At 42.8% G+C, this 15,467-nt stretch overlaps 1 protein-coding gene across 1 annotated transcript in view; it reads left to right on the top strand.

Annotated features, from left to right (window-relative positions):
• LOC138467257 (extracellular calcium-sensing receptor-like) overlaps positions 1–15,042 on the top strand; it is a 151,682-nt gene extending 136,640 nt beyond the window's left edge. Inside the window, exons 5-6 of the mRNA XM_069607279.1 lie at positions 13,906–14,029; positions 14,114–15,042. Of these exons, the coding sequence (XP_069463380.1) occupies positions 13,906–14,029; positions 14,114–15,042 (1,053 nt within the window). The remainder of the gene's footprint in view (positions 1–13,905; positions 14,030–14,113) is intronic.
• The last annotated feature ends 425 nt before the right edge of the window (positions 15,043–15,467 follow it).

The following is a 15,467-nucleotide window of genomic DNA, read 5'->3' as shown; positions in this document are numbered from 1 at the left end:
AGTTTTGAAGTGAAATATCAGGGTTAGGTGTTGAGGTTTTGGATGTGATTGGTGGATGGATGTGTGACTCTTTGAAAGCTGCCAATGAGCGAATGTTGAGAACATGGAAGTGGAAAGGTTAGAAAGGCTGCCCATGTGTTACAGGGTCCGCGGACACCACGGTAAACCGTGGTCAGCATGGGTCTTTTGTTGATGCCAGGCATGGAAAGGGGACTGAAGGCATTATCCAATCAGGTTTGCTGGGTATGGTGTACAGGAATAGAGGGTAGTGGGAGTTTTGGTTGCAGGAGTTGTGAGAGCACTGAAAATGGATAGTTTTTGAGAAAGCAGACTGTGTGGATTTTGGGAGACTCTTTAATTCAGTCATTAAAGGTGCATGCTGAAAATCATGGTATCTTTATAAGTATTGGATGGGCATAAGTGGAAGTTTTGTGGCATGCAGTTTGTGGCTTAAACTGGGCAAGCTTGTTTTCATTCTGTGAGAGTATGACTCACTTTAAATGTCCAGACATTGTAATTGTGCATTGTGGAGGGGCAGGATGCGGTTTGTGACCCCAGTGTATTGGCAGGTTGCCCTCAAGGATTTCTTTAAAAGCCTAATGAAACTGTTTCCTGCTGTCAAGATTATTTTTTCTGTAATAAATCAGAAGCAAATATGGTGATGTCAAACATACATTTTCGGTCCACAAATGGAAGAATCAAGGCAGCTTGTCAATTATCTGCTTTTTTTATATGTTGCAGGAATGTCATCTTTTGAGAATGACAAAATAAGTTCTTATGGTGTGAATTTTTTTTGTCAAGATGGAGTTCATTTCACAGATATTGGAAATGCAATTTTCCTGTGAGAAATGCATTGAAAATGTTCCTGTAAGAAAATTGTAAGGATGGAAGATGTACATTGCACAGTACTAATGTACATAAAAGCAAAAAAAAAGGAAAAAAAAGGTGTTTGTTAACAAACCCTCCTCCAAAATAGGTACTTGTCACAGCTATGACTAAAGATAACATAGATTGTGTTTAATACCTCCTACTGAACACTTTGAATGGCCATGACGTTCACAGACACTGCAGTAGTCTGTGGACAGCACGTGTCATATCCAGGTCTTTTAAGGTTGCCTGGCAAGGAAGAGAGCTATAGAGAACTTGGACAGTCATGGGTGTTCGCGGACATCGGAGGATCAGCCAATACAGTTTCCTGGGTGTGGTGTACAGGAAGAGAGGGTACCAGGAGTTTTGTTAGTAGTAGTTGTGAGAGGATTGAAAATGGTCATGGCAATGTCTTTCAGCAGGCACAGTGTTTTTGGATTATGGGGGGCTCTTGGGTTCATTGGTAAAATAAATGCAAATAAATAAATAAATTATTGTGGAATAGCCAAACATCTTGGATTCCCTCAACGGGAAGTGTTCTGGTATAGAGTGCAAGGCACGAAGTGGGTGGACCCATTTTGTGCAAATATGGTTGAATTGAAACATCCAGACATTATTATTGTTCACTGTGGAGGGAACAGTTTGGGGAATGTGACTGGAATTTCATTGCAGTCTGCAATGAAGGGCACATTGTGAAATTTGAAGGAAATATCCCGGAATTTGAAAAGATAAACTCCTAGCGTTTTTATTTCCTTAGCAACATTAATCGCGTTCCCGTCAATATTGAAGGACATGTATCGTGGGTCAAGCTTGTTTAGACGTGTGAATGCATTTGAGATCATTTGGTCCGCAAATGGAAAAAAGTGAGGCGCTACGTCAATAAAGCTGTGTGTGATTTTGTAGGAATTGTTGCATGGCATTGTTTGATATGATATGATATGGCATTTATAACGCACCTATAAACAAGTGTTTCAAGGCACAACGAGGCGAGGGAGGGAAACAGAGTGAAGACAGAGACAACTATCTTACTACGACAGGTATAATTGAGATTGTGCAACTGCAGGAGAGGCGGGAGGGGAAAAGTGCAAGCGGAAAGGGGGATGGGAAGTGCATTACATAGGATAATAGTAAATAAATAAAAACAATAAATAAGAAGTGCGGCCACTTGGTGGCAGGTGCCGGGGTTAGTGTAGACATCAGGTGGCATGTGCTGGTAGAAGGCTGTAGGGACATAGAGACAGCCCCAGAGTGCAACTTGCGGGGAGGGGTCCTGGGCCCAAGAAGAGAGGGTAGCCAGGTGACCAGTGCAGTTTCATAATGAGAACATTACATTTAATTTTGACAACATTTTTCGGAGAGATGGAGTCCATCTAACTGATGTGGGTTATCAGATTTTTGTGGAAAACATTCCAAAATTGTTGTGAAAGTGAGAAGAAATAATTAAATTCAGTATAATGTTGTATTAGTTCAGTTTGTAAAAATCAGAAATGAAAACAAACATATAAAAGCCAAAAACACAAAAAAGGTTCCTTTAAGAGCCAGCATTTTTTAATGCAAAACAAGTGATTTCAATTCTCCCAACGCATGCCTGGAATTGTTTTAGATGTCTGCAGACTAACACGCTGTTGGAAGCAATGGCCATAACAGATGCCATCCCGGTTTCCACCAACTTCCGCAAAACAGATCAGCAAAACAGGTGCTCTCTCCTGGAAAGCAGATTGAGAATGAGGAAAAGTAATGGGTGGGTCCCTTTAGAGGAACTGTCCGCGGACTATCGGCGGGCTACTGAGTCATAAAAAGGCCTTGAAAAGTTGTGAAAAGTTGCCATATCAACCAAGAGTGGGTCTGGGAGCTGTGGAAGGGTAAAGTTTCAGCTTGAAATAGCCTAGATTGGATGAAAAAGCACTTTTAAACTGTCCAGTTTAATAGACAGTCGTAGTGTACACAGACTCATAATTGGGGTTTTAAAAAATAAGGAAATTTCCCACAGCATTTACAAAACATTTATTGTATTAAAAATATATTTTTTCAAGAAAGGGATGGGGTATCGGAATGGGAAACATACATGGGAGAATAACAAATGTGTGTACAATAGTCATGAAGGGAGGAAGGCAGTTAGGTTTCATCAAAGTGCTTGTGATAAAAATGTTTAGAATTTGATGGGAATGATGGCTGAGGACAAGGGGGACAGGTGCAAGAAGGACATTGATGGGGAACATTTTTACTGACATGATTTTGACATACTGTAAAAGTTCCTTAAAAGCATGACTTAGTTCATCCATTTTTTTAGACAAGTTCATGTTTTGATTATTTACAGATGGGGATAGCACTTCTCTTTGTGATTCTTGGGATTGTGTTTAATTAAACTGGGGCATGGTTCCTTCATGAAAACTATATACTGTAAGAAAAACATAAATTATTATTTTAGTAATGTGTGTACAAATTACATTATTTGTTTACATTAGCATATGTATTGCATACCATTAGAGATGTTATCATCACTCATTTCTTCTTTTTTGAAGTTCTCCTTTAACCACTCAAGTGTGTTTGCCATTTCCGTGAGAAAAAAATGTGCTTCCGTCTTATAACCCATGTTTATATAATGAAAGCTAATAATAGAGAAATAAATACAATGCACTTACTATTTAGTGAAAATGTGTGAGAATATATGAAGTGTTCAGTTATGGTTTGTGATTGGTGCATTTCATTGTAATGTGTGCCAAATAAAAGAAAAAAATAGTATTTTGTAAAGTGTTTGTACAAAAAGGTATATTTGTGTGTTGTAAACATTAGTTGTGATTTTATGTACAATTTTTTGTTGGTTGATGGGTACATATTTTTTGGTTCTCCCCAATTATTCTGAGCCTTGTGAATGATGTCCAATGTCCATGCACTACCACACTGTCTGCGGACTCCATAGCTGCCCCATTGGGGAGGGGGGGTGGAGTATAATATAATGAACCTGTAGCGTACTAAAGGTGCACTAGTAAAAACCTATGAAATTCACTGAAAACACTTTCTTAAAGGGACGTTATGGTTAAGTTGCACTAACAAAAACCCATGAAATTCACTGAAAAAACATTGTTACAGGGACGTTATGGTTACAAGTGAAAAACCCTTGAAATTCGCCAGTTATCCTACGCTAAGTAACCATAACTCGTGCCACATCCGTGCACTGCTAAGACTAACACCCAGGACATCAAAAGTTGACATCTCAAATATCAGTGATGAAATCACTGATGACATCACATATCTGGGCCACTTGTTTTTCTTCACTGACATATGTTGGCCACATGATTTTGTTCACTGTCGGAGACAATTTTACAAATTAAAAGGTGTTACATACGTACACATTAACCTTGTTGTATGTTGTTAAGGCACTTTCCTTAGGATTTGGAGTCACTTCATGGTACACATACATGGGGAAATAAGCAAGCCTTAAACACACAATTCATTTGTGTACTTGATGATAAAGTCTAATGTTATTGTAATTTTGTTGGTAGTGTTGTTTCTTTCCTCCTTACTGAAGTTTCCTTGTATGTGCCTCAGATTTGTATGAATTGTAGGTTGTGATGTGTATTGTTTGTACTAACACAAGTATGTAGTAAGTTTTCAATTATTAGCTATTTATTCCATGTTTATCATTACAGAAAACTCTGATGGTACCATTCATTATTTTACTACCCAGATTTATCAAATTAAAATTATTGTACTTCTATAGTGCATGCTGCAGCCATTGCCTATGTGTATGCATGAATAGGTTCCTGTATTAACAACAACACTCTAATATTGTCTTTTGTTCAGATGAGTACACTCTTAAATAGATTAAATAGTTCATGATAGAGCTCCCGATCACCCCTGACATCTTGGTACTAACTTTATAAACACAACCCTAATAAGAGACTTTTTATTACAATTCATTTCATATGTGTTGTCATCAGAGATGTCATCAATGACAATTGTGATGTCATCTTTGATGTCCGGGGTGTTAGTCTTAGCAGTGCACGGAAGGGGGCGCAAGTTATGGTTGCTTAGTGTACCATAACTGGCGAATTTGAAGGATTTTTTGATTTTACTTTTTTTACTTTGCTTTATTTGTAACCATAACATCCCTTTCACAACATTTTTTCACTGAATTTCATGGGTGTTCGTTAGTGCAACTTAACCACATTGTCCATTTAACAACGCTTTTTCAATGATAAATAAATATGTGAGAAAACCTTGCATTGTTGTGCTCAGACAAAAGAAACACAGTCCTACTTGACCTTGTGATATTTGGATCGTGTAAATGCGATAAAAGATGCACAGGGGAGAATGAGGAGGGGGAGTGCCGGTCAAGGCGGAAGGACCAGTGAGAAAAGTGAGTACCAGGGGAGGCCAAGTGGACAGAACCAGGGGAATGAATGGAGAGCAGGGGATGGGATGTCTACGAGGTAATTGACTGAACGGGCTCAGGGATGCAGGTCCATCTAGGCTAGTGTGGGGGGAGGAGGCCCAGAAGAAGTTTATGTCAAGGGGGGTTCAGGGGAGACCAAGCGCTGGGGTATACTGGACAACGGGGGCCTGGTGCCCTGTAAGAATCTGAAGGAACCAGGAAGCCTGTCAAGAGGCAGATGGGGAAATTAGCAGGGAATAGGGAGAGGAAATGAGGAAGAGAAAAGGAAGGTCTTGAGAAGCTTCTGGAACTTAAGGAGATCTGGCTCAAGTCTGAGAAGTGCAGGAAGGCCATTCCAGAGGGAGGCACCGGCAGAAGAGGGAGATCTACCCTCTGCTTGGAAATGCATCTAATCTGCAGAGAGTTGGAGCTAGAAGACCGAAGTGATCTAGCAGGAAGGTAATTAGGAAGCAAGAGTTGGATGTAGCAGGCTCACAGGCCCCAGAAAGCTCTGTGGATGATGCATAGGGTATTGTACTTGATCCTTGCACCAACTGGGAGCCAGTGGAGAGATGTGAGTGCTGGAGAGATGCAGTTCTGGGCTTGAGGCTAAGGATAAGCCTTGCAGTCCTGTTCTGGATCAATTGAAGAAGGTAAATGGAGGAGTTAGGCAGATTGAGGAAGAGACAGTTGCAGTAGTCCAGCCTGGTGAGGACCAGAGCTTTGCAGACACTGAGTTTCTGGGGGAAGGTGAGGAAAGGGAGAATGCCTCTGAGGAGATGCAGAAGAATTTGGACCTTCTTGGAAAGGTCTGTGAAGTGAAGAGAGAAGGAGAGAGAGCAGTCAGAAATGACACCAAGGTTTTTTGCCTCACAGGAGGGGAAGGGGAAGGGGCCCATGGAGGGTGGCAAGTGTGTGGGAGGGAAAGAGGGAGCAGGAGTCTCAATGAAAAGATTCTCTGACTTGCTACTATTAAGGTAGAGATTGTTAGCAATGCACCATGCCTGAATAGCAGACAGGCAGTCAGGAATGAGAGAGGAAGGAGGCAGAGGAGGGAAGCTTGAAGGAGAGCTGGGTGTCATTATGCATAGTACTGGTCAGAGAGGAAGGAGTTCAACCAGTCCAGAGCCTGGTCCGTGATACCAAGGGTATCGCAGAGCCAATCTATGAGGGTAGCATGATTGACTGTATCAAAGGCAGAGGAAAGGTCAAGAAGGATGAGAACGGAAGGAGAGTTGGAAACAAGATTGGAGAGAAAGTCTTCACAGGTGTTCAGGAGAGCAGTTTATGTGCCTCTGTCAGCCCTGACAACCAACAGATTCAGTGTGGTGGATAAGCTGGGTGGGAAATGACCAGCTTCTCCAAGAGTTTTCCCAGGAATGGGGAATGGGGTAATGGAGATAGGGTGGCAGTTAGCCGGACAGGAAGGGTCAGCAGAAGGCTTTTTCAGGAGAGGGTGCACAATGGAGTGCTTGAGGAGTGACTGGAAAGATCCAGTGGCAAATGAGTGATTGCAGAAATCAGCCAAGGCTGGAGAGAAAGGAGATAAAGTTGTCCTTAATAGTTCTGGAGGAGTTGGGGAGCAGGGATTTGGATGAGACATTCACAGAGCTGACTTGTCTAGAAACCTCATCAGGTGTTATTGAGAAAGAGGACAGTGGGAGGGAAGAAGAGAGGGGGGCTCAGGGAGGCCTGAGAGAGGTTGAGTGAGAAGTAGGAGGGGAGGGAAGAAGATAGCCCATGGAGGCCTGAGAGAGGGTTATGTTGAAATAGGAGGGGAGGGGAGAGGGATGCCCAGGGAGGTCTGAGAGAGGGTCTGTCTTCTTCATGCTGATAGATTTTATACATCAGAAGTGATTTTTGGATACTGAGGCTTAAGCTTCATTACTCCATCTTCTTAGGTTGAGTATTTAGTCGTGGGTTAGGATTCTTCTTTGTCTGTGTGGACTTGACACAGTCCGGCTAGTTTCACAGGGTCTTCGCTGTGATTGCCTGCGGGTAGTGGTCGAAAGGGTTTGCAGTGGTGACAGTAAGTCTTCCGATCAGAGGTTTCGGGTTCTGATCCAGTTGTTGGCAGAAGTTCTTACTGCCAACGACTGGATCAGAACCCGAGAGAGTGTGAGGGAGAAAATGTAGTGGAGAATCCTGAATCTTCCCTTGTTGGCACTGTTTTCTTATACTTTGGGACCTGTGGCTAAACATCAACAGGCTTAGTACTGTGCCATGTATTAGGGAGAATTGTCCAGCATGGCACATTTCCCTTACCTACTGAGTCCCTCAGCAGCTTTGCTGGATTTCTAGGATTGATTTTTTTCACCTGGTAAGAATGTGAGCCATTTGTATGTGTTCATTGACTGTGGAGCCTCACCTACTCCATAGGCAACATTGTTTTACTGTGTGTCACACAGCTCCTTCAGTGCAGTGACACAGGGTTGTCTTTTTCAGACTTCCCACTTAAACTAAATTTTTCAGGGACTGACTACTCTCTCCCAGAAACATGTAAAGTTACCATTGCCTTTATTAGTCTTTTAAAATCACAGACCAAGTACAACCTATCTTACATAGAGTACTGGAAAGGGTTGATAGATACCCCTTTTTTGTCTGTCTCTTCTGTAACATTATTTCATTCCCCTTTCTTTACGATTTGGCTGATGGCAGTTGTATCTACCCTATTTTTACTACTGCGGTTATTTTAAATAGCCTTGGTATTGATTTAGGCTCTCTTGGTAGCCTCGAACTTAAACCCGCTGGACCATATATACTTTTATACGGTTCTGGCTGGGTTTATTCACCATTTCTTTTTGTAAAGGTCTTTCTCGTGTTTTACTCTGCGGGCCAAAACCAGGTTTGGTTCATTTGGTCGCCGTCCTTTGGAGGGCTTCTGCACAGAAGCCCTCCTTAGGCGCCTGAATGTCTTAGGGGGGGCAGGATGTGAGGGAGGGGTTTTAGACTCCCTGCACAGGGTCTCCTTGGAGACCCATGTCACACTCTGGTATGATTGGCTGAGGTGACGGTCCAACCGGGACAGCCGCCCTGCTCTGTGATTGACAGCCAGGCTGTGTGCATGGGGGAAAGCTGCATAAAAAGCAGGTCTCTGGGACTGAGATGGCAGAGTCGCCACTGGATTGAGACAACCGAAGAGAAGCTGACAGAAGAGCACCTCTACCACGACTGAACCTCTTGGTGAAGCCGCGCTGCAAGTCCAAATCTCCAAGCTTCGACTACAGGGAAGATCTGCAAGGAATCTTCTCCCCTTGAGCTGGTGGGACCAACCAGTTCGCCAAACCCCAAGCCAGGCCTCCGTCCTCTGGTCCAATTTGCTGTACACAGCTACAGTGAACCGGATAGCCAGGAGGACCGGACGCTGCTTGGGTTTTAAGGACCGCACCTTTTATTTGTTGTTTTGCTCCTCCACTGGTTTCTTCCCTGAGCAGTGCAGGACCCTCCAGCCTATCTCCTTCTTGTCAGTCTTACAGTCACTCCAGGAACCATGAGCCTGCAGGATCTGCCAGGAACGCCTGCCTCAGCTACAGTATTCTTCTGCTTTTAAGGTACTGTGCGAACCCCAGTTGTTCGTTCCATTCAACCACGGTGAAAGTGTGTGAAATCTTTTGCCAATCCGGGAGCTTCTCCTTCTCTATTCTTTGAAGTAACTTTTCATCCGTCCAACTTCGATCTGAACTCTTGGCAAAGACTTAACCGCAAACTACTCTGAACTGTGTGATCCTCTGCAAAGACTCTGGTCCACTGACTTTGGCTTAGGCCTCTTGATTTCATTTCCTCACCGTAGTTGTCTTTTCTTGATTGTCCTGCTTACTTACTTGTTGGTGCTGCTTAACTTTTGTGTAACTTGTCTTTCCCTCCCTTTTGAATTACTGGAGTGCCATTTTGCTCTCACTTCATTTTGAACCTAACTTGTCCTGAATCTATTGGGTGTTGTGTAGTGTATTAGGAGTGTGATTTTTCAACTGCTTTACTTTGGTGAATTGTTTTTTATAAATTATGTGTAAATGCTTGATCCATAGTAAATTGCTGTCCTTTTTGTAACTATTGATACTGCTCACTTTGCTCTTGAGATAAGTCTGGCTGCTCAGCCATCGCTACCATTTTACTGTGTAGTACAGGCTTGTACCAAAGGTGAATTTGTACTGTCACTTGTAGTCTTAATTGTGTGTGGTGTTCCCAAAGGGTACTGCATATGATTTTGCCTAACACCAGACACACACAATATTTGTGTAACACTGGAAACCATGATTTGAACAGGCTACACAATAAAAACTCCACACATGCTCTCAATTATGCACTTACAATGACAATATTCATAGATGCTAGCAAGACAACAAGCACTTCCATTTGCATTGGTTATAGGTGATAAAAACGAATATGTCAACAATTTGCATTGGCAAATGTGAGAAAACTAAACACGTTTCAAAACATATGCAATTTTCTGTTTTTTCTGAGAAACCCTAACTGGAATTAATTAATAATGAGTGCAACAGGACATGGAGCAATTTCACCCTTAGTTACACCCCACCCCTGTCTAATATTAGCTTAGTGATGAGATTAGGAGACTATAAACCCTTCCACGGTGCTAAACAAGCCCTCACTACTAAATTTAGACTCAAGCTACTACATTGGTCCCTCAGTACCTCAGAGACAGAGGAAGAAGTGCAACATTTCCCTGCAGAAGTGTCCTGGTTAATGTCCACCACATTGATACTCACCTCCCTTGTCCTATGCTATGACTCTTGCAAATCCAGCCACTCCAGGATGCCTTCAGCTTGCCCTGGGTTCGACCGCCCCTTCTCACAGATCTCTGCCTGGCTGTCAGGACACCACCTTCTCAGGACACCCGGCACTCCTCTGTCTGTCTCTCAGCTTCCAGAGATAACGTGTGCTCGGCTGTCTGCAGCCAAAGACCCAGCCTCTCAGTCTGGCCGGATGCCTTCTGCTTGGGAGTAGCACAGTTAACGAGCCAGTCCCAAGTTTAACAATTTGATGCAATCAGAGGTGTCAGAAAATTCTTCACTCATCCCCCTGCAAGAATCCGCCCACATAGCCAGCTGAAGTTAAAATGATCCTTCTCTTTTCTTTGATTCTTCGGCTTTTTTTCTAAGCTTTTTCTTTGTCAGCTCCAGATTTTGTTAACCCCCAATCTCTTGTAAAAGCCAGGTTTTGCCAAAAACAAAACAAGCCCATGACCCTTCTCAACAATCCAGCCCTTTCCTCTATGGTTTTTATGGATTTTTACATTTTCCCCTCCTATTTTGTGATGTTACCCCTCATATTTTCCAGCCCCTTTCATGAAGTCACTTCCAACTTCATTAGGTGCTAGAATATTCGAACCCTTTCCAGCACCTTCTAACACCGAGCTCACTGATTCTATATTGGCAACCCTAGCAAAGTTATTCCTGTTCTACCTGACTGGACTCTTTTCATATGCTACAATTTTGTGATGCATTAGGCAGTGTAAATGCAACCAGCCACTCCTATTGCAGCTCCAACACATCATCAATCAAACCAAAAAAGTGTCACAGTAGTAGCCATTTCGCCATCAGCTGTCTAAGACTGCACACTGTTAAATGTCTCTTCCTGCTCTTGCTTTGTATGAACAATGAACGTGTTCTTTTTTTAAGGCCTGTCACTAATTGCTCTGAATCTCACATCTCACCTAGCAAACGCTGCTCTTCAGTTTTCTAGTTTCACTTTATTTTCTTAACCTAGCAATCGCCAGAAATGCTGTTTGTTCATACTCCTGCTGACATGTTGGTACTATTAGGGTCTACATCCTACATCTCTAGCCACTTGTTCTAAACCCAATAAAAAATTTTAGTAGCCCCATTCACACCCCTTTTTGTCCCTAATGCTAAATGTTAGTACCCATTTTAGAAATCCATGTACTACACAACACTACCCACAGCATATGCTGCACACATACATTAGCTTGCAACATTTACTACGGTTATAGACTTGTCTAAGCCTGCTCTACTTACAGGAACCACTGAAGGCAATACCTACTTAACTTTTGCTTGCACATACTATTATATGTTTATGAACCATCTGTATGTTGGCATTTCCATCTAGTCCCCATATGAAAAGGGCCGGGGTACACAATATATAGCGCTTTTGTAAGGTCTCGTGTACCAGCCACATTCCCCCATTTTTTTATGAACAAACCATAGTGTCAAGGGAAGATAAAAGGCCTATTTTAGGTTGTCAGGCCAACCCAGCAAATCCAACTGCCTTGTCCCGTCAGTCGGTCGGGAATGCCACCCAGCATGACCAGTCACCTTCCAAAACATGGCTCTTGCTCCATATGGGGCATCCAAGCTAACAAATTGACAAACCAGTTGGCAGTTTACCAAACAGATGCACCTCTCACAAAAATGCATTTGAAAGTTCATCCTGATTACTTCAAAACCATGTGTCATTGAAAGAGCTAGCTGGCTGCATCATTGAATTATACCTGTGAATGTCCAGTAAATTTAGTGACATGAATGTCAAATGACTGTACAGGTCAAATCTCAGGACAAACTATCGCTCACTCTTTCTACCTTCTGTGTTTTATATCTGTTTGCAAAATGTGCCTGTTGTCATGCTGCTCCTCGGAAGACATTGGGCCTCATTACAAGTGTGCCGGTCTGGTAACAACGGTGCCGGTAAGTCTACTGGCACCATTGTTACCGGATTCGCACACTACGGGTCGGCTTGCCGGAATTGCTGTGCCCGGCAGGTCAGACCATGCTGGGCACAGCAGCCATAGTAAGCAGACCATCACGGAAGCACCGGCATCGTTAATAACGGTGCCGGTACTTCAGTTTTTCCCATTCCCATTGAGTCCTGGGAAATGGGAATTACTATTTACCGGCGCCTGACTTTCGGGACTGCCGGGGCTGTAATGCCCCGGTGTTTCCGGCAAGGTAGATGCCGGTAGAATTTGCAAGTCCAGCAGCAGCCTGCCAGTTTTACTGGCAGGGCTACCACCAGACTTGTATTGAGGCCCATTGTCCTTATACAACAGCATGGTGCCACTGCCTTGGAGATATATGTATTTTTATAATTTGCAGGCTCCTTCGACACGTAGGCACAATGGACTACATAAAACAGTGCATTTATAAGGTGGGGTACATGGAATTTTACTTGACATACAGATATACGAATGTTTCCGTACCACAGGCCCCTATGACACGAGTCAATATGATCCCACCCCAGTGTTATACACTATGGGGAGGATCCTACAGGCATGCTAGCCGGCTGAAAGACATCACCAGACAGGAATCATGGGGAACCATTCTTGACCTCAATAAATCCCGACTGCAAGGTGATATGTAGGGCCCAAAGAAGTCTCCCCCCCCCCAACATAAAAATCAGATGGAAATGAGCTGTGGTGGGCCTCTACGTTTCTGACCCCCTAGGCAGAACCATCCTCTTATCAACCCATGAAATACATATCATGACATCCAACCACACCTTGTGAATTCACTGATCATACGAGAAGATCATCAATGGAGGAGGTCATGTATGTGGCAGTGGAAGAGTTTATAAACCCAACATACAACAAGATGAGCTCTGTCCTGCAAACAACAATTGCAAACACCCTCTTAAATGGGCAGATATCATTTACATTAATATCCTCTGTGTTCATCTCTAGTAGCTGATGTTAGAGCAAGATGTACACTGACTCACTTTAGGTTTCTTAATCTGTTCTAAGGTTCTGCATCTTGCCTTTCCTTTGGAATAGACATTCCTATTTGAACTTCCCTGGCCATTCTGATACTTCATCATTTGAAGAAGTTCTGCATTATTTATTTTCTAGCCTAGCGACAGGTCCTCTTCATAAGTGATTTCTGAGCCCACTGCAGAAACATGTAATGTTTAGATAACGCATTGCTTTATTTTATTTTGCTGTCTCCTTCCAAACAATATGTCAGTGTTTTCTGGGTATGATTTATTGTGTCAGTCATAATTGTCATCCCTAATCTGTTAGAAAATTGTCAAATGAACGTATCTCTTGGTGAACGCAATGGAAAGATCCTTTGATAGGCAAACCCCAGAGTGTTAATTTCCATGAATTTAGGCAGTGGCCGCATTGATATTGACATTGGGCATTGTTACACAGCAGTATTTTGGTGGTAAATCTTCGGGAAAACTGCCCAATGGAAAACTGATACCACCACTTGGTCCCACGGATTGGTGGTGATGGTAGTGCAGTGTGTGGACTCCTGGGGAATTTCGGTGGAACTACTGCTGGGGAGATTCTGCTGATTTTGCCAATTTTTGGCGGTAATGTGATGGATTTAACTCCACCATTTTGATGGAGATATATTCCCAAGCTTACCACCAAACCTGGTGGTGTGGTAATGTGGTGGTAACATGGCAATAAAAGAATTACCAACTTGTTACCACCGTTTTTTCACACACCGCTGTACTCCTAGTGAGGCCCATTGTCCTTGCAATAGATTAAAGCCTGCAGGTGGCGCTGCCAGTGCGCATGTTCTGACACCGCCGAAATCCCATCAGCATAATGACAGGTTCTGGTTATAATCTGTCTAACTTCGGGTTCAGTACCTTTTCCTCTACACCTCAAGTGAGCTTTGATGACCATGCACATACTGTGGCAGTCTAAGAAAAGTGATTAAAGAGTTTTTCATTTCTCTTTCCAGATCCCTGGCTCTATGTGCAATCCAAGCTGCCCCCCTGGATTTCGAAAAGCTGCTAAAGAGGGAGAGCCCATATGCTGCTTCATGTGCATCCTTTGCCCTCAGGGGGAGATAGCAAAAGAAATAGGCAAGTAGACAATATCTATTTGAATCGCAAGAGTAAAAATGAAGAGGGTTTCAGTATAACATCTCACTTACCTTTTAATTGCAGACTCAGTGGAGTGTTCCAAATGTCCTTGGGATCAGTGGCCCAACTTGAATCAAAACAGATGCCTCCTGAAGCCTGTTCAGTTCCTCTCATATCAAGAGCCATTGGGGACATTCTTAGTGGCAACCAGCGGTATCCTCTCTATAATCCCTGCAGCCATCCTGGGACTCTTCGTCCATTACAGAAATACACCTATCGTCAAAGCAAACAACTGCTTCCTCAGTTACCTGCTGCTTCTTTCCCTGATCCTGTGTTTCCTCTGCTCTTTGGTTTTCATTGGTTATCCAACTTCTGAGAAATGCCTACTCCGCCAGGCAGCTTTTGGCATAAACTTTACTCTTTGTGTTTCTTTCATTTTGGCTAAAACAATAATGGTGGTCATTGCTTTCAATGCTACCAATCCCACTGATAGGTTAAGAAGATGGGTCGGACCACGACTGTCATATGTGGTCATCAGTGTATGTACTCTTATTCAAGTTCTTATTTGTGTCTCTTGGTTGATTTTGTCTCCACCTTTTTCAGAATATAACATACACACACAGCTTGGAATTGTCATAGTTGAATGTAATGAAGGGTCTCCAACTGCTTTCTGGTGCATGCTGGGATATCTTGGACTGCTAGCCACTGTCAGTTTCATGGTAGCCTTCCTAGCCAGAAAACTACCTGACAGCTTCAATGAAGCCAAGTTCATCACCTTCAGCATGCTGGCCTTCCTCAGCGTCTGGATCTCATTTATTCCAGCCTACCTCAGCACTAAAGGAAAGTACATGGTGGCTATGGAGATCTTTGCCATCTTGTCGTCCAGCTCTTCATTGGTGTCTTGCATATTTTTCCCAAAATGTTACATCATCCTACTCAGACCTGAGATGAACACAAAGGAATACCTTATGGGGAGAGAGGCAAGCAATAGGACGAAAATGAAAGCAAGTTAGAAACCCATTCTTTCCACTAAAATACAGAAGTCCTTCTGCTACAAAGGTCAATGTTTTACATTAAATGCGCTACCGCTTGATAATTATGAGTTTCAAATAAATCACAATATAAATGTATGTTTCTTAACAAAACTTTTATCTAAGACCAGTATACATTATATATAATTGCAAATTATATAAGAGAGGTGTGAGAGATGTGGTCTTTTCATTGAGGCCATGAAGGGCTGATCATAACACAGGCCGTCCTCTTAATGGAAGTGCTCCCGGGTAAAAGCCACTGTTTCAGACTGGTATACTGGACATTTTCATAAAACACTTGACATGAGTACGTATTTCAGAGCTAATGCATGTGCTAACCATGTCACTTTACACAGGATACACATTGTTATATAGAATCATCCCTAACCATAACAGCCCGAGTTGCT

The sequence above is a fragment of the Ambystoma mexicanum genome, chromosome 1p, assembly GCF_040938575.1.
Source record: "Ambystoma mexicanum isolate Mex_15411 chromosome 1p, UKY_AmexF1_1, whole genome shotgun sequence".
Taxonomy (NCBI): Eukaryota; Metazoa; Chordata; class Amphibia; order Caudata; family Ambystomatidae; genus Ambystoma; species Ambystoma mexicanum.
This window is presented reverse-complemented; position numbering and strand designations above follow the sequence as displayed.